The sequence below is a fragment of the Anomalospiza imberbis genome, chromosome 8 (assembly GCF_031753505.1).
Source record: "Anomalospiza imberbis isolate Cuckoo-Finch-1a 21T00152 chromosome 8, ASM3175350v1, whole genome shotgun sequence".
Classification (NCBI taxonomy): domain Eukaryota; kingdom Metazoa; phylum Chordata; class Aves; order Passeriformes; family Viduidae; genus Anomalospiza; species Anomalospiza imberbis.
The window spans coordinates 15,931,308-15,950,394 of record NC_089688.1 but is presented as its reverse complement, the minus strand read 5'-3'; the positions used below and the strand labels follow the sequence as shown (position 1 = coordinate 15,950,394).

Sequence of the window (19,087 nt, the reverse complement as noted above, 5' to 3'; positions counted from 1 at the left end):
CAGTGGAGTCACCCTCTGCTCATGCCAGGGCTCTGCTGCTTGTAGCAGGCAGTAGCAAGCAAAGATTTATTTCCATGCCCACATCCCAGACCAGTGACATTGGCAAATACTATTGTAGTGACTGAGGTGCTGAGGTCCAGAACAGAGGAATCAAGTCCTGCATCAGAACCAGTACCATGCTGTGTCAGAGAAAACTCTTGAGTTAACCTTTCTTAATTCAATTGCCACAGATCTGATGGCAAGTTTCTGATCTTCAGGCAAAAGTCTGTGTTCCATTTGGTCTTGGCAGTAAAAGTGAGATGGCTGGTAAAGCACATTGGTTTCTCAGGCCTAATGTGCTTTGGTCAGTTATGTTCCTAGTGTAGCAATGGGATGTTTTTTCCCCTCAAGTAATGTAAATGTTGACTTAACAAGAGAAGTAAAATGACATTTCATCAAATCTGGTCATTGTTGCGGACAGTGCCTTAGCATTGTTCCTTGTCTGTCTGACCGAGTTCCCTTCAACCATATCATTAATTAATTTGCTCTGTTTTTTCTAATTTTTCATCAGCCTATACAGGCCTCTTGTACAAGTTTTAAGAGCTCTGTTTGTAATCTGTTTATCTCTGAAAGATCTGCTAGGCTTGGTCAACTGCCTCATTGCCTGTGCTTATTTTGTTCAGATTCTCAAAATGGTACCTATTTGTACTGTGTAGCATCAATTCAGCCAGGATACTCCGGGGCTATAATTATTTCCACTCAAATGATTTCCAGTCTGTTTCTCTGAGCTGTGAATGTCAAGTGATCCATTTGTTTACCTTATTTTGCTGCCTTCTGACTGAAATGCAAAGATTTTTACAAAATTGAAAACTCTGCAAACTTAAATCTGGGGAACTTATCCACAATGGGACAAATAACTGGTGTTTCTCTAGCTAAGTGGAAATGGTAGGCTGGCTCTCAGGTTGGACTGGGACCAGTGCAGTCTGGGTGTATGAGGTCCTGAAGCCTGTAGCCTTTAGATACAAAGTGCTGAGCTCAAGTGCTTCCCTGCTGTCCTCCAGTCTTACACACATTGTTCACCTGGGGATGGTGCAGTGCAACGTCTCAGTCAGGATCTGAGCTGTGACTTACCTAGTTCCTTCACAGGAAATAGGACCATGCTGGTGGTTGCCTCATGCAGGCTTTAATGAGGAGTGAACACCACCTCGTTGAGAGTCACACCTATGTGAAGGAGTGGCACAAGGAATCCCAGGTAATCATCTCATTCTGGTGGATCTGTGCTGTGACTTAATGGAAGTGCTGTCATTTGGCCTCCGCTGATGTCCACTGTTGGTACTTTTAGAGCTGCAGCAACCTTTGACCTTTTTCTGGTCCACGAAGTCATTGCCTTTTATGTGTGGTACAAGCCAATTGGGAACTGTACCTTCCTTCCAAAATAAAAACTAAACTAATTGCACTTTGTTTCTCTCCAGCTGCCTTCTGGGGAGATATCGCTTTAGATGAAGATGATCTGAAGTTGTTTCAGATAGACAGAACTGTTGACTTAACAAAGCACTCAGATGGCAACGCAAGACACACTTCAGGTAAGGGCAGCCCTGGGGTGGTGATGCCTTCTTTCACCTGGTTTTGTCCTTAGGGAAGGAGGACTTCATTTCCCTCGTGATGCTGTTCCCACAGCCAGGGTGGTGTGTGCAGAGCTTAGTTATGGCACTGGGGGTGGGATCCAGCACTGATCTTTGTTAAATAAAAATCAAGTCACAATTTGATGTAGCCAAATCCTATCTTGTCTGAGGGATATTTTCAGATTTATAACACTGGTCTCTTTCTAAGAGGACATACCTTTTTGCTAATTTGGAAGGAGATGTGTTTGAAGTTGGGCCATTCAGTTTGTCAGGAGTTCTGACTCTTATTATGCTCCTTTTTCTTTCCCTGTTTGATCTTAATGGAATAACACATTTTTTCAGCTGTCTACCTAGTAAAACCCACTGCAGTCATGCATCCAGACTGCCCTAGAAGTGATATTCTAATCAAAATAGGTAAACAATTATGTTGGTTTTCTGTAAAGTGTGTGCTCAGTTTGTCCCCCTGTGCAACTCTAATATATGCTCAGTCTCATGCCAGACCAAAGGTGTTTCTTGACTCAGGACCTCTGACTGGACTCCGGCTCTAACAGTCTCTGAAACACTGCATCTGATTCAGAGGGCTCCCCACAGTGTTTTTCCCTCTGGTTCACTTTATACTGCAAGAGAGAAATTGCTGGAAGTCTGAGCTCTGAGAGGTACTAGAGGGATTGGAGACAAAGAAAGTCAGAACAAACTTCTGTTTTTCTTTGCTGTTCTGCCTCTAGGCTAGCAAGTAGGGCGAGAGGGTGGGTAGAGGCAAAAATCACTGAAACCACCTGACCTCTGTGCAACTCAGCTCATCTATCATTTGAAAGAACTGGTGGCAGGTTCTCTTTCCTTGTAACTGCCTAGCTTTGGCTTCAGAGCATCTAAGTACCATGTAGGTCTGGTTCTGGGGGTGAGTGGTCCAGCTTTCTATTGGGATGAGTGTGAAAGATGACACATCTAGCACAGGCATATCTAATTGTCAATGTAAGTGAAATTCTGGATAGAGAAGGGCTGTCCAGTTCTTCAGATTATGTGTAGCTCCCTGGAAATGCCATTGTCCTGCATTGCCATGTCACTTAGCCCACTCATGTCGTGCTTTTGGCTGTCACACATTCTTAGGTGGTAGGTCATTAGAAGCAGAAGATATATCAGAAAATGAGGTCTAAGTGGAACAGGTAGCATTAATCTCTTTCACATCCCTGTGTTGATTCCTGAAGTTAGATGAGGACATTACTGGGAAAGCAAAGTCAGATATGTTTGAATGTATCGGTTTTCTCTGGTAAGGTTTTTAGTTGTCGTGTCTAGTACATTTCTTTCACTTGGCACTGGTGCCAGATCTGGAAAATGAACTGGGTTTATAACTCACATCTATATCATTTAATGCTGGCACAGGTCTCTTACAGCCATGGCTCGTGTGGTATGGTTGGACCAGTCTCTTCTTTGCACTTTTTACTGATGCATCATACAATGCTTTGCCTTGGGTGAACGGAGATGTCACCTCACTCACTTTCCCTTGTCCTCATCTCTAGCAGGTTTCATTTGTATCCCTGAGAGTGCAGCTGACAAATGGGCAGCCCCTGTGACTGTTTGGTCACCTGCCCTGTGAGGGGTTCTTTGCATGGGTAGGAAGGGTTGATTTTTCTCTTGTGAGGCTTGTTTGACACTCATGTGAATTGTAAGAGGGTGGCCTAGTTCAGCATGGTGGGGAATTGGGCTCCATTCTTCCCTGGGGGAAAATCCTACTCCCTGCTTTATTTCCAGTGGGAAGAATGCAACCTCTGTACAGAAACAGCCTAAGACCCTTTATGAATGGAAGCCCTTGAATGATAACATTTCAGAGTTGCCTAAAGCTGTTAATCGGATTAGTTGTATAGTGGAGGAAGTACTTAGTACATACATACAGACACCCAGGCTCTTTGCATCTGGGAGCTGCAGTTCTGACCATGTTTTTAGGCCAGGCATTCTTCTTGCCCAGTGTTGTTCCCTTGTTCCCAGAAAATGCTGTTCAGTTGGGAGGAGAAGGGAAAATTGTGCCATTTGACACTTCTGGGCTGTTTATAGGTGTGCACCCTAATAGCTTGTCTGGAGCATCTGCAGCTGTCAGGCTCTGCAGGAAGATTGAGGTTCCCGTGTACTTAGAAGTGACTGGACACATGGTCCTCTGGATCCAGCAATGTACTGCTTGAGGGAAAGCTTTGCCTTGGCTGGTAGAGACAGAGACTGTCAGATGTTTCAAGTTTTCCCCTTCTTCACCCTCTCCCAGTCATTGTCTAGAAAATAGCTAGGTACTTCTCTGGGTCCTTGAGAGAGAGGAGCAGGGAATCAGAGAACTCTTTGGATTTTGCCACGGATCTCTGTCCTGAGCCTAATTTCACAGCATGGGTGTGCTTCAGGCATGTTTTCTCCATTAATTTTCCTTGCAGAAATGCCATGGAAATTTTTCAAAAACTAAAGATTTGTGATCCTGCTTGAGAGGGGAATGCCTTGAAGTTCAGTGTTGCCAAGCATTTTGTCAGCACATATTGCAGTTAGTGTTTTATTCCTAGTGTCTGAAAGCAATGGACTAAATAGCATTGGCTCCTTGGTAAAGTCACAGAGCAGGTTCATGGTTCCTACCTTCTGAGCAATGCTGGCTCAGAGCTCTCTGGCAATCCCCTCAAAAACTGCTCATGTAGATTTTAAGGGTGGCTGTCTCCTTAGTACCCTTCTTCAGTGCTCCAGCAATGATGTTCATCTTTGGCTTTGTCTGGATTTCTCTGTCCAGTATACCCAGATTCTTTTGTGTTAGTGGTCACATAATTGACATTACACAGAGAATTGCATCACTTGTGTTATGTACTTAAAGCTTTCGGGAGTGCAGTGTATGATCTGATAGTCCTTATTCATGTGAGCAGTCTCATTTGCTCCAAAGGATCTTCCTTCCTAAAAATTTAGCAGGAAGAGTACAGGTCAGGCATCTGAAAACTGCAGTAGGTTTGCAGTAGCATCTTGTGTGCAAACATCCTGCATTAGATTACATTGTACACGTGGAGTTTTCTTCAGGCCCTGTTGAGGGAAAGGCAGGTGTGGTGATCTATGGCTGAGTGGAACCCATTTAATCCAAGTAGTTGTTAGAAGTCTGCATGTTGATCCGCACTGACTTGGTTAAAGCTCTGAGCTGTGTGAGTTAGTAGAGGCTATTTGCATACAGTGCAGATTTACTGTGAGTGAATGCCAGGAGATGTGCTCTACCAAGAGCTACCAACTAGTTAATTTCTTATCAAGACCCTTTCATGATTTCCCTGAAGGTTTTTTCCAAAGTGCTGTCCTCGAACCCAATTTTAGATTGTGATCATTACATGACTTCTGGGCTCCTTTCCACAGGTCTCTCAACCTCAGCTCTCTTTTACCTGAAACCTAGTTTTATTCTAATCAGTGATCTGGCAAAAGAGCGGTTTGAAGTTGAACACTTGACCTTTCTTTGAGTTAAGATTTTTCTAATTTTCTAAACCAGGATTTTTTTTCCCTCATTGGCTGTTCTCCTTTGAATCTAAGTCCTAAACTTAGAGACTTGCTTGTGAACTTTTTGTTTGTTGCTTTATATTCCAAGAAATTTTGCAGACCGAACTATGTCCTCCACGTCACCTGCTCATCCTGCTATCACCATCTGTAATACCATATCAAATCTGCCAAACAAGGAATTTCTCCTCTTCCTTCAAAATGTTTTGCTGCTAGAAGGGACAAACAATGAGGTATATTGTTAAAATGCAGGTCTTAGGTCTCCCTACCTCTGTTTCAGTGGGATCAAGTTTAGATGTTAAGTTTACTATGAAAATCAGGTGTTCTCATGCAGTGGTGTTGAAAGGGATGCCCTTAGGATTTGGACCTGTAGAGAGACAGTAATGGTTCAGAACATAACGAAATGAATCTGTTACCTGGAGATCTGCCAGTGAGTGCTATCTCAGCAAGCCCAGGCATCACCAGCTCCTAATCTCTTAGATGAAAGATTTTTCAAAAAGTTTGCAATTCTGAAAAGTTTCTCATATTTTTTAAACTCTAGTGAAAAGATTTGCTTTTACAATGTAATTTAGTTTAGAAGAAATTTGACTGAAAGCTTTGAGGATTCATCTGCTGCAATGGGAAAAAAGAGAATCCAGAGGCAGGCTGGGAAATTGCATAGTGTCACCTCTCTTTTGGACCCTGATGAGTCCACTGGTGCAAGGTGATTATCTGCTGAAGCATTAGCCACAGGGGAATAAGACCTTATTTCTTGCCATGCCTCTTAGAGGTATGTGCCTGTTTAATACTAACTGGCTTGATTTAAGTTTTTATGGGGATTTTAGGGATTATGAGGACTTTTCTGATACATTACCCCTTTACCTGATTTTTGTATCATAGAGACAGTTGCTAGTCCTGAAAGGCACCTCTGTGAGTAAGAAGGGCAAGTCTGTCTTTTCAGGGTTTGGCAGCAGCAGATCAGAAGCCGAGGGCATCTGGCTGCCCTCACTGATGCCATGCTGTGCTGGACTTGCTGCTAAGAAGCTGACTCCATATCCCACTGTCGCCAAGAATGCTTTTCAAGAATAGTCAAAACAAGTTTTCTTTACCTCTCATCCTGAGAGGTTTTGAAGCTCATTGCTTGAAGGCCTTGATGAGCCTTTCACACTGCCACAAATGACTGGCAGAAGAAATTCAAAGAACATCTTTTCTAGCTAGAATAATGCTTCAGATAACAGTGCAGCTGGGAGAGGGTTATATTTGAATGCAGGCTCTCTACTGAAATCAGTGGAGACAGAGGCTGCTGTCAGTGACTGGAGGCTCTGAAGCAAATTCATACATGTAATTCTCTGACAAATTAGGAAGACAGGAGTTCTGCATTAGACCTTGTCTTAAGAGCAAGGACCTGGTTCATTGGCAGCAGCTCTGCTGTTCTTGAGTGTGCTGTGAAAATACAGTCAGCTGCTCTGCTGCCTCACCACATCTGCACATGGGCCTGTCTGCAACAGGATGCTTTGATTTTTCTTGTTTTGAGATGCTCATGGTCACTGTCTCTGGTTGCATTCTTGAGGAAAGGCATTGATTCCCATGTAAGCTGGATTTACTTGCTGATCAGGTTGCTGAAGTGCAGCTCTCCTGCTGAGAGTTGTGCTACTTAACTTCAGGGTGGAGAGCAAGGCTTCACATGTGAAGATAAGGTACTGGAATGCTTAAGGTACTGGTGGCAGTCACAAGCAGGGTTTCTGCTGTTTCACTTTGTGAGAGCTTCCTCAGTGAATGGGCTGTGGCCAGTAGTAGTGCTGCACATTACATCAGAGACCTCTTGAATGCTATTCATGTGTTTCTAGTGAAATTTAACTTAGTGCAAAATATACTTCTGGAAGACTGCAAAATCCAGGGATTTAGACCGTGACTAACTGAGATTCCAGGGACAATCTGATTTATGGATTTGAAAGCAAGACTGTTAAAGTCAGCTGATTTGACACATGCTTGCCACCTCAGCTGGTTTTCCCATTGTAACTCATATTTGGTGCTCTACTGTAATGTCACTTGGTTTAGGGTAGAAGGAGTGGACTTCAGCATGGCTGGATTTCACAGAACCACAGAGTCATAGCATTTAGGGCTGCTTGGAGCCCAACATTTAATTCATGTAGGCTTAGAGCAAGTCTATGGTTGTGCTAACTTAACCTGAGCTGTGTTGGTCATATTGGCCAGGAGCAATACAGATAACTATGTACGTGCTGTAACATAACCCACATCTGTGAACTCTCTGCAGGGGTCTGCTCTTTCCCTGGGAAATCCTTAGTGAAGGTTGCTTCCTCCTGTGTGAGTAGAGGAGCATCTTTGTTCCAACAGACCTGTCTGAGGGCTCTGTCCAGCTGTCTGCATACCTCCTTTCAGTTTTCCACAACACATGACATGCACTCTGGGATGTCTCTTTGCAATCCAGGCACATTTTTAACAGGAGGAGGAGCCTCAAGAGTGGAAAGGTAGGTGCCTAGAGCTGGCCTGATGCTGAGGTTTGGTTAGCTGTGCCAGATGATTTTCCTATGACTAGTCCAAATGTTTACCTCTGTGAGTCGATTCAATCAGGGGTTTTGCCAGAGCAGACAACCATGACATGCATTTCCCACCGTTCTGTGGTTTGCTAAGGCAAAGCAGCAGCTCCCCTTTGGAAGAGCTGAGTAAGTCCTCTAGGGCCGAGAGTGTTCTTGTTCACTCTGCTTTTCTGAGTTATCCCCTGTCCCAAATTACACTTCAGTGCAATAAGCCAGTGATCTTCTCTTTGAAGAAAAGCAGATACTGTGCCTTTTTTCTCCCAGCCCAGAGTCTTACAATCCTATTGCAACCTTGCCTGATTTTCTCCAGCGTAAAGATAACTGTCTAGAAATCCCATACCCTTAGCTGGTGGACCTTCTCATTCCCTCTGTTGCTAAGATAGAAAATGCCTATCTTTAGGTTTGATATTTTCACACCAAATGCTTTTTTTTATGGGTTTCTGAGTGCCAGCTTGAAGTCTTTTCTGGAAATTATTGAGAGGGATTTTTCTCATCTTAGGGATGCACTTTTTCTAGTTGCAGGACTAGAATCTGCCAGTCTGGTGCTTAATGGTAGGAGAGGAGAGAAGGTCATCAAGTCAAGATGCCAAAGCATGGAGTGTGTATATGTGCAAAGGGGACAGATCTCCCTTGTAAAGCTGGAGAAGAAGCCCTGAGTCAGGACGGCACAGCTGTCAGGAGTGGGGAAGTCGGATTGTTGGCCACATCTGCCTGTTCTCAGGGGCTGTCCAGTGCCTTCCTGTGCAGTGAGTGCTGCTTGTGATCTGCCTGAGTAGCAAGCAACAAGAGGTGCTAGAGTCTTTACTCCACCCATCCCACCAACAGATATGCAGGCTCTGATTTTCTTTCAACTAGGGTCTTTACAGTATGGCATGTTGCTTTGAAACCAGGTGGGACTAGTGGGCTTGCAGTATTCCTTTACACACTTGGCTGTGGTGTTCCAGACTTGTGACAGAGAAATGAAATCTATCTCCTTTTTCCCCTTTGCTTGTGATAAAGGTTCTGCAGGGCAGGGTAAAGACAGTCCCAGGCAATAGGTGCTGAGTACACCTGAATGGGCAGAGCACAACCTGAATGACACAACCTGTTACTTGCTTCACGTTTCCTGTGGACTAAAATGTTCTTTTGCCTCTTGTCTGAGTTCCCAGTGGCAGCTGGCCACATGCACCAAAAAGTTTATTTTGTAAATGCACTGTTCCCTGAAATCAAGTTTTCTGGATGGTGGCCTTCCACCTGTCAAAATAATTGGTTTGATTTCTGCTGTGCAGTCAATGTTCAGCATTACGCTGTTTTATTTTAGTGGTTTTATGAGTGCTGCAGTGTTGCCCAAATGAATCCATCCAAGCGATAAAGCTTTCTCCATTGTAACAAAAATCCCCAGCTATGTCAAATGCTGCCACCTACTCATTCTTAGTGGAAACTTTAGTTGTGCTTATCTTTTGAGTCACAATTCATATGCTTCTTTCAGAAATCATCCAGGAAGGCTAGTAACTCAGTATCACTCTTGTCAAATGCTGCACTTCAGAAATTAAATAGCATGGATTTTGTTAATGAGTAATTAACATTATTTAAGCACCTGAAAACATCTGCAGAAACTATCTGTTGATGCCATGGTTGATGCTACTTCCATACAGCCTGTTTCTGTAGTTTCTTTCTATTCAGCATGGTGCCACCATCAGCTTTGGGCATAGCTGCTGCAGTGCTCCTGCACAGATGATGCCGAATCCCTGCTGCTCTGTGCTTAACTATGCCAGGTTTTGGCTCCCAGCTCCACTACATTCCCTATCCTCAAAGGTCTCTTGGGCACATCTAAAGCACCTGAAAGTTGGTGCTGGTTGGCGCCATTAACTCTTTCAGGAGCTGGGGTAATCACCATGTAGGAGCATTTATAACATCTGATTTCTGTTTGCCCCTGTTGTGCTCTTGATCGCTCTTAATTAAATTTTCTTTTGCTCTTGTCTACAGCTGGTGTATCACATTTGGAGGCTGTTGCTTTTACTGGTGCCAGAAGAGTCTGAATGGTCTTTTGTATTTAAGTAGAGGTTATTAAATAGTTTTATATTAATTAACTGTGATGAAGGGAACACATGGGCAAATGTACTTGAGGAGATTAGTTTATCCATATGGAAATTACATTGAAAGTTAAATCCATTACCCTAATTGTAAAATTCGACAGTGCTTAGCCAATAACTGTGGCATTGACTAAATCATACATTTGTGCTTCAGAGCTGGGCAAATGCCTAGTTTCCTTGAATATTTGCTCAAATGAAAAATTGTATTTGCCTCAATTGCATAAGCTGCCTTGTCATTTTTGAGAGTGTTTTAATCAAATGAGTTTGGAGGCAGAAACAGTCCATGAAAGAGTGGGGTCTAATAAGCTCCGAGAGCAGTCACTGCAGGATGGTCACTTGGAAAGACTGGCTGGGTTATCTTCACCCTTAGGCTCTCTACTTTCAACAAGGAGTCTGTGTCCACAAAATAAAAGTCGCTTACAGTGGTCAGAAAAATGTCTGGAACATCCAAGGAACAATCAATTGCCAAAATGGCTTGTTGGACAATAGCAAACAACAAATAAATTAGAAGTTGTAAACTGCTCGTGGTTGATTCTGAACAGAAAGGGGTTACATTTGTGGAATAAATGTGTTCCCTTTGAGCCACTTGTTCAGGCTTAATTTGGAGACAAGGCTGATGCTTGTAGCTGCAGTGGACAAAACCCCTTTGCTGCAGCTCCCCTTTTCAAATGGTGAAGACAAAGTATTTATTCAGCTGTCAAGTGGGGAAAGAAAGCAAATTAGTTTTAGGCTGGAACGCTGGACTGTGTTTGCTGTTGTATTTCTGTGGCCAGATGGTGACTTGGACAGCCCCGGGAAATGGGTAACAAATTTCTCCGGGGCAAAGATCAGAAGCAAAAGGAAATATTCAGATTATCTTTCAGTTCCACTTCCTAGAGAGGAAAAGGGAGTGTGAGATGCATCAGGCTTTGTTAGGGAGGGGATTAGCTACTCCTTTTCTTCAGTTGTTGCTGTTGCTGAATCCTGGAGTCAGTTGGTGGTAGAGTGGGTTTGAGACCCAACTCCCCCTGCAAACTGCAGCTGTCCCTGGGAAGGACAGGGCAGCTCCACCAGCACCTACTGGGGCAGCTTGCTCAGTGAGGAAAGTCCTCTGCTCCCCCATGGCTCTTCTAATGACAGCAAATGATTTGGGCACCTGTCTCACCAAGGAGTCAGGGAAGACCTTGGGGAAGGAGATGGTCTAAGGTTACCTAACAGTAGCTACATTTGGCTTGTGCTTCCAAAGTGTTTTAAAGTCCCACTTGTCTGGCCACAGTGCTGGCTCCTGCCTCAGTTTCCCTGGTTTGGCAGTTGGTTTCAGGTGCTCTTTAAATAAGCTGTGGTGGAGTTGGTAGGTAACCAAGCAGATGAAATGCCTCAGCGATATCTACTTAGGCTGCTCAGGCCTAATGATTCAGGCTCCCAGGACACAAGAAGGTACCAAAAACTCTCCAAGAAGCTCCAGGACTATGAGTGTCTGAATGTCTAGGCAGGAAGAAAGGTCTCTCTAGTGGCACAAAATGTTCTTCATGGAAGGAGTTTTAATTCCATTCAAACATAACTTAGCTTCCCATGTAAGTGTTTTCATTTTGAGTTAATTTTTATCCAGTATAAAGAAGGTGGAGGGGAAACGAGAGGATTAGGAAGGCTGAAGGGGAGGAGTGGCCTGGCTGGGTTGCTGAGAGCCACAGGCTCTCCCTGGAAGCCCCTGCTGGAACAAGACAGGGAGCTGCTGCAGGGCAGCACGGGGAATAGTGCATGGCCCTGTCTGGAGCAGCCTGGGGTGCACCGAGGCTGGAGAAATCTGACCTCTGCAGGTCAGAAGGAAAGGAATGTCAGCCAAGGGGGGCTGTGAGGTTGGTACTGTCTACTAGGACAGCAATGGGTGAACCCAAGGCAGCTCTTACAGTTTCCTTATTGCCTGCCAGTTCACTTCCCTTCTTCCTTTTCCTTTCTCTTTCCTTCCAAAAGAGAAACAGAGAGGGAAGATGATTTTTGTGAGTTGAGAGGAATATAATTGTGAAGCAGACACCTGTTAGGAATAGATCTTGATCCATCAGATTGACAAGAAATCAAGTGCAAGGGGATGGGGTTAGTTGGTACTATGCATTACTCAATTTATATTGGGAGGGGAGAAGTCTTACACCATGTGTGGGGACCTGGCTATGCAACAGAGACACTCACATGGCCAGAATACTCATGTATCCTCTTCAGTATTTAATTTTCTCTTGCTTCAGTAAAAGCACTGCACTTGCAGGGCTTTTTCTCACTGGAAGAAACCCATGAGATGACACAAGGTGGTAGGTAACTTTTTTCTTTCTTTTATCTCTCATTTATCTGTCTTTTTACCCTAGGGAACAGAAGTGATTGTTACAGCCCACAAGAAAAGACTCCTTTCAGTCTTCTCAGTCCTTCCTTTTATCCAGAGAATGTTGATCCCCCTAAGCATTAACTCTCAGTTGAAAGGCTGGTGGAGAGGTTGGGTGAGATTGTCCTCTTTCTTGCAATGCCTTCTTTAAAAACAGGATGCATCACAGTATAAAAGCAATGTTGCCACTTCCAGAAGAGCGGGCAGTATCCAGGGAAAATACAGGGTGTTTGGGAATGGTGCTGCCTGCACTTCTGCTCTGCCTGCCGTAGCACTCCAAATACAGCTGGCCAGCAGAAGATTTTGGTCCATTAAGTGCTTTGCAGCTGATGTCTGTGGCAGCCCTGGGTTTGCTTAGCTGTGCTCACCTTCCTCCTCTCGTGAACTTCCCTGTGAGGCCAGTGTCCTCCTTCCCTGCACAAGCATTCACAGCTGATGTGGAGATGACACATCTGCCTGTCAAGCCTCTGGACCTTGGGACTCTCCTGAGTTATTGCAGCTAGTCAGCTTACTCTGAACAGGAAAAACAGATTCCTGCAGGGAATTTGGGGTTCAGAATGCTTCCTTTCTTTAATTTATTTTTCTTTAAGTAAATTGAGGGAGCTTCAGCTATTCCACTGACAGGAAATGCTGAAGGATATATCTCAAATCATTTGCTCAGATCTCCAGGGTATGGGGGTTTATGAAAGGTTTTTGCTATAGACTCTCCACGAGCTCTGGGAAACATCTGTTCTGCATTCTGATTACATTTTCCCAGCAGAAATTGTTTTAATAAAATCATCACTTTTTCTGTGGTTAGAAAACCCAGTGAAATAAAGTTTTTCCTATGCTAAACAGTTCTTGACCACTGGTTAATGAAGTTAAAAACTGTATGTAACACTGTTTGACTTATCCTGTTTTTCCAGGAGCTTCTCTGATGATTATAATATGACAGAACTCACCAGAACTGGAACTCTAAAGAATGACTAGTGTTTAATGTTAACTGCACTACTTGGTTTTGTTGGTGCTTCATTGCAGTCTCTGTTTGAAATCCAGTCTCTAAGCCGTGGCCTGTGAATAGCCTATATATTGAGTGAGACTATGAAATCAGGGTGTTCAAATGCATAAGGTAGGGGGGGTAAAATCGTTAATAATTTTTCAAAAGTATTTTTTATCACCGTGCTGTGACCCAGCTCTGAAATGGCCTTTTCTCCACAGTAAGATATATTAGAAAAAGTCTTGCTGCGGTTTGATTCACCTGAGAGCAAATAATTATGTGCACAGCCAAGTTACTCTCTGCTAAATCAGAAAAATTGGAAAATCTGTCAAAGTCCTCAGTGCTCACTGTGGACTCCTTTGTCCTCAGCAGAGGTGATGAGCATATGGGTGGTAGCTATCTTCAAAGTTCAGCTGTAGAACCTTTTCCCTGTGTGAACAGCAACCAGGAAAGGGAAAGGAAAACTCTATGAACATGAAGAGATTCTTCATTGGTCTGGAGAGGAAAAAGTATCCTGGCTTGGACCTCTGAAAGGGTTTTTGATTTTAATGGGAACTTTTACAGTTTGGAAAAGAGGGTGGTGTTGCAAGCTTCATACCATCCAATTTCCCATGTAAGAATATTCTGTGTTCTCAGACTGCAATTTTTGAGACAACTACAATTCCTATTGTCACTAGTTGGGTTTTAGACTAACATCGTAGATCGGCATCATTTGAAAATGAAGCTTGACTCAGGATAGACTGATGTTTCTCCTTTCTTTCAGTTGGATAACTCTTGCCTCAGAGTAGCATTTTCCAATGAAAGCTCAAATATGGATGGTGCTAAAATGTTTTGGAAGTTAGTTGCCCCTCAAGCAGCTTTGAGGTCTTAAATGGTCCCAGTAGGAGGGTGGTAGGTATTTCTGGGCCAATTACATGCATTCTGATTCACCAGCAGGCTGCTTCACTGCTTTGCCTGGCTTTCCTCTTCGTTTTTCAGACAAGAACCCTTTTATGGTCCATAAACAAATGGAAGAAGCACAGAAGCTTTAGCTGGCAAGAGATCTGATTGTCCCCTCTTTGGTGATTCAGACTACCTGGGCTTAAGCAAAAAATCCAAACCAGAACATGCACAGCAATAAATACCTTCAATCCTGAATTGCATCTTGTAGAAGACACATTTTCAGGTCTGATATATTCCTACTTCTCCAAGTCCCACCCTCTCTTACTGGAAGTAAGGAATGGAGTCTGCTTCTCGCTCTTCCTTCAGGCTGCACATCTTTTGCCTGTGCTAGTGGTGCAATAAACTACAAACAGTACAGTTTTGGTGGCATGCTTTGTGCACTCTCTCTCTTAATATCTTGTCCTTTATTTTGGTTTCAGCTGAACAACTTAGACTTCATTTAACAAAATTGGATTTTCATTTTCCTTTCCTGGGAGAGTGAGAGAAACTGCTTTTTCACAGCACTACCCCAGCCTGCTGCTTTCTGCTTCGCCGGACCCTTGCTTAGCACCTCAGGCTGCTTCTAGTTCCTGAAAACAGTTTATACACATCTTCTTCAGCCATGCTTGCAGACATGGTGGATTTATCTCAGATTTGTGGTTCTTTAAAGCTACTGGACATTTTCTTCAGTTAGCCAAGCTCCCTTGGCAGTGCTGGTCTGTGAGAAACAGAAAAACAAGTTGTTGTACAAGTGCACTGTAGGTAGAAGATGAAATATTCCCCAGCCTGGGTAGAGAATCTCTTTTGTGTCTCTGCCAGGTCACGCACAGAAACTAAGTTACCTAGTTAGGGAGTCCAGTGGTGTTCTGCTGGGGTTGCAGCTGTTAAGTAGGACAAATTATTAGGAAGAATTGAATTACAAAAATGTGGAGGTTAAGAGGGTTTAGGAGATCTAGTACAGCTCTCTGCATGGAGACTTGAGCTAACAAATTCTGTATCTTCAACTGATTGTGGGAGAAGCAGACAAAACTCAGACTGAAGAAGGATGAGTGCTGGTCTAGCACAGCAGTGGGTGGAAAGTAGTGAGGATGAAAGTGATCTTGGGGGGCTTGTTAACTGCTGGAAATCCATTAAAGTCAATGTCATGTCTTTGTGGGATACCAAGCCTGCTTTTATTGGCATTCCACAGAGCACAGTGTCAAACTGGAAATCTCCCTTTTCCTCTTTAGTGTTTCCAATGATAATGGGCTTCAGTACATGCATGGGCATTTCATGCTCTGGAGCAGTAACACTGGAATATGTTCTGCTTTTGGATGTGACAGAGTAGTCCAACAGAGAGGTACCTCTTCAGGAATGTGTTGAGGGGACAGAAGGACCTACACATTACCTGCAACCTATGTGCAGCTGCTTCCAGATACAAGGTGCATTTCTTGGCTTCCTTATTTATTGTTAATGGCATATCAGTTCTTCTGGGATCCTACATTAGCCCTCTTTTGGAAAGAATCAGAAAAGGACTAAATGTCTGACAAGTCACTTTAATTTTTCGGATATCTTTAGGCATCATGATGATAGGAAATGTCTAAAAACTCAAGTGAATCAGAAGAGAGTCTTCTAAAATTGTCACGTTTGATTCCAAACACCCTTGTGCGACACAAGGCGGTGGGTGCTCCCTGTCTGTATGAGTGAGATTAGAGTTTGAAAATATCTGGTATATGTGCACCCCCATATCTGGCCTTTGTGTAATGCTCTTCCTTTTTCATGGGCTACTATAAGACAAAATATGCAAAGATGTTGTAGATTTCATTAGTCACACTAGTTTATTCAGACCTCTTCTTTGCATAAGAAACCAAGGCCTGCACTGATCTCTGGGAAAGAATGTGCTCACAGCTTGGAAAAGCCGTGTGCTCGAATGGCACCGCGGCACAGCAGAGGTCAGCAGCTCGGGCACAGGAGAGGGGCCCGGCTCTAGGGTTTGGTGCCATCATTTGCAATTCAATCCCATGCAGCTCCCTCTTAGGAGAACAATTCACTAAATACAGAGTTGTTCTTTTTCCCTAATTCACCATATAATTCACCTCCTAAGTTCAATTAAGAAGCAATCTGTTTGGGACTGGAAGCAAGCTGCATTTATTTAGAAATACAAAATTATCCTTTGCCTCAGCAAAGACTGCATGCCTTAATAATTCTAGTGATAAATTGGGGTTTCCTTTAAATGGAATGAGATATTGTGTGAAGAATAACATACTTTGCAGGGGTGGGGGTGGGAGAAGTCCTGGGGATGTAAAACTGAGAAGAGGAACTTTTGTTGAGCTTGGGCTTAAGGAAGTGACGAGGACTGGGCATGAAAGAAAACAAAGGGAAATCTTAGGATGGGACATTGAAGCTGGAAAAGAGTGATAGAGTTCAGAGCAATCCATCTTGTTGAATCAGGCTTGTTCCTGTTCACACATCTAGTGGCTTTTGTCCAGCCAAGCTCTGTTAAACTATGGCACTTCCTTTGGGAGACAAACCCCTGATTTACTGTGTCTCTTGGACCAGGAAGCTCTAACCTATAGCCAGCTGAAAGTCTGAGTGTTCTGTTTTCTTCTGAATTGTTTTGCAACTATCTTTCATCATAATGTTCTTGATACTCATATCAGTTATAGTAGTATAATGTTGAAGATTTGTTGCCATCCTCTCAGTCCTTCTCCAAGTTGCCAGAGATATCCCTTTGGATATCCCTGTTGGACGGGCTGGAGAAGGATTTGCTAAAAGCCAGCTCCAGAGCAAAGGAGAGTTTTCCAGCTGGCAAAGCAAGACTGCTTCAGTGACTGGAAGATGTCCAGCCGTCTTGAAAGTGAGACATCCCTCTTGGAAGTGTCCACACTGCATCCAGCACTGCTGTATGACCAACAGTGTATTCTTTTCTGCATGTGGTGGTTTACCATGCTCTATCTTGCCACCAACACTACACAAACTTCCTCTTGCAATACCTCTACAGAGATCAGCTCATTCAGCTCCTGCTCTCATTAAATCTCCATGAAATTAGCCTTCCCTAGAAAAGACTTTCTGCTTATTCAGCATATGGAGAAACTTAGGCATGGTATGGTAATGCGTTATAAGGTGTCACTGTAGGCTAGGAACAAATCCAGGAAAAGTGCCTAGCTTTATCAAGGGTTTAGTCCCTGCTCCCTGAAAAGGGAAAGCAGACAGTTTCTGTGGCCAGCAGACCCCCATCCAGCTCACCAGAGATGAGTCTCTGCTCTTTTTTCCTTTGCAGGAGGCCTGGGAGAAGAGGTGTCAAGTGAAAATGCCACTTCAACCAACCACAGTGACAAAGCAGTTAAAAAGGGTAATGTGGTACCCCACCCAGACCTTTGGGTATCTTTTATTTACTTCTCTTACCCTCAGTAAAAACATGTTTTTGTACTGTTTTGTACATGTGTGTGCCTCCGTGCCTGGGAGATCAGCCCTGCCCAGGCATTTTTTGCTGTTGGTGAACTCTTTGAAGAGGTGGGTTTGCCTTGTATAATGTGGTGGGTTGACCTCATCCAGAAGCCAAGCACCCAGTCACTATTCCCCTCCTCCAGCAGGAGAGGTGAGAAAGCAGGAAAAGCAAGAGTGAGAAAACCCATTGGCTGAGAAAAAGACAGTTTAAGAAGTGAATGAAAGGGGAAAAAATAACCAAAGTGATATAGAAGCAACAGCTCACCCCCACCCACAAGCAGTCCCTGCTAGAAGAATGTGTCAGGCCTCTCCAGAGAAGAGAATTTAACAAATTTCAGTTGTTAAAGGCAGAAAACTACCTACTAAGGAGCAGTCAAGAGCTGTTGCAGGACTGGTGAGGAGAATTTGCCCAAGAGAGTGTGTTGCTGTCAAGGAATGGAAGCGTTGTGACCCAGAGTCCCCTGTGCAGGGCTGCTGCTGCACCAGGCACAGGAGAGCCCAGGGCAGACACCTTCTCACTGGGGTTTGCTGTCAGGAGCCATCCATGTACAAATCCACAGAAATTTTGGGCAGGCCCAGGAGCAGTTTGTGAATAGAAGACAAGACTACTTCTATCTTGAGACCCTCTTTCTTCTTCTAGCTGTGGCCCTTTTAATGCCAATGCCTGTGCTGGTGCCTGGTACCACCAGTACCAGGTGTATCCAGGAGGGCGATTCTTCCTTTTTTGGGAGAACTCCCAACCTCAGAGCATCTGCCTTCCAGGATCCAGCAGCTGGCTTGGGGATGGGGCAGCTTCTGAAACGGCAGGAGTGCTTAGGAGTAGGGAACAAAAGGCAAATTCCCGGTTTTGTCCTGCAGCTCAGAGCACGGTCTTCAGCAGGAAGGGCTTGACCTGGTGAAGCAGGAGGGAGGGTTTAAAGTTCATTCTTTTCATTCCCTTACACTGCCTGAATTTCCTTCCCATTGTATTGATCCCCTCAGCCTTGACAGTAGTGGTTTGCTCACTGGTGCCTCAGCTGGAGGGATGAATAGGGGAAGAGGCTCTCAGCAGCCCCCCTGGTCACTAGAGGAAGGTCTTAGCAGGACCTGTGCTTTTTAATAACCAGCAGCCCATGTCTCTGACTTGGAGAGTAAAGCTGTGGCTGGTCTTGCTGATTTGCATACAAATTGCCATCCTCATGGGCTTCACAGCGGTGGCTGGTGAGCCACCATCAGTAGTGCTGCTCCTCAGGGTGACAAGGACGTTCACCTTGGTGTGACCCTTTAGGCCAGCACTCACTGAAGGCCTAGCAAGCCCTGTACTCTGTTATTCCTTTGCCCTAGTCCAGCTCTAGTTGGCTCTGCAACACAGGGAGCTTATCTAACAAGTGGTGTCTGCACACAGAGGTTTGTAAGGCTCACCTGGACTGTGGCTGCTTTGAGGGTTTGAAGTGCCCATGGCACTTCAATTAGGGAATGAACAACTAGAAAGCTTTGAGTAAAGGTGCCAGCATATTAAAAGTGCAACTCATGTAGGCATAACCAGTATCTGAGCAGAGCTGCAGCAGCACAAATGCTGGGCAAGGGACAGGGTCTGCCTAGAAGCCTGCATGAATCCTCTTGCAGATTTCAAGGCCAGTGCTGAACACCACACAGCCAGGGCTCCTCTACCCTTTGTAACAAGAAATGTGTTCTGCTTTCCCTTTTGTATTTTTGCTCCTTTTCATTAAAATGAAGAGATT

General features: G+C 44.2%; 1 protein-coding gene across 2 annotated transcripts in view; it reads left to right on the top strand.

Annotated features, from left to right (window-relative positions):
• Positions 1–19,087, top strand: part of TLL2 (tolloid like 2) — an 86,040-nt gene that overhangs the window by 30,167 nt on the left and 36,786 nt on the right. For both annotated transcript variants that reach the window (XM_068197455.1, XM_068197456.1), the window contains exons 2-3: positions 1,452–1,562; positions 17,200–17,271. In XM_068197455.1, the coding sequence (XP_068053556.1) occupies positions 1,452–1,562; positions 17,200–17,271 (183 nt within the window). The remainder of the gene's footprint in view (positions 1–1,451; positions 1,563–17,199; positions 17,272–19,087) is intronic.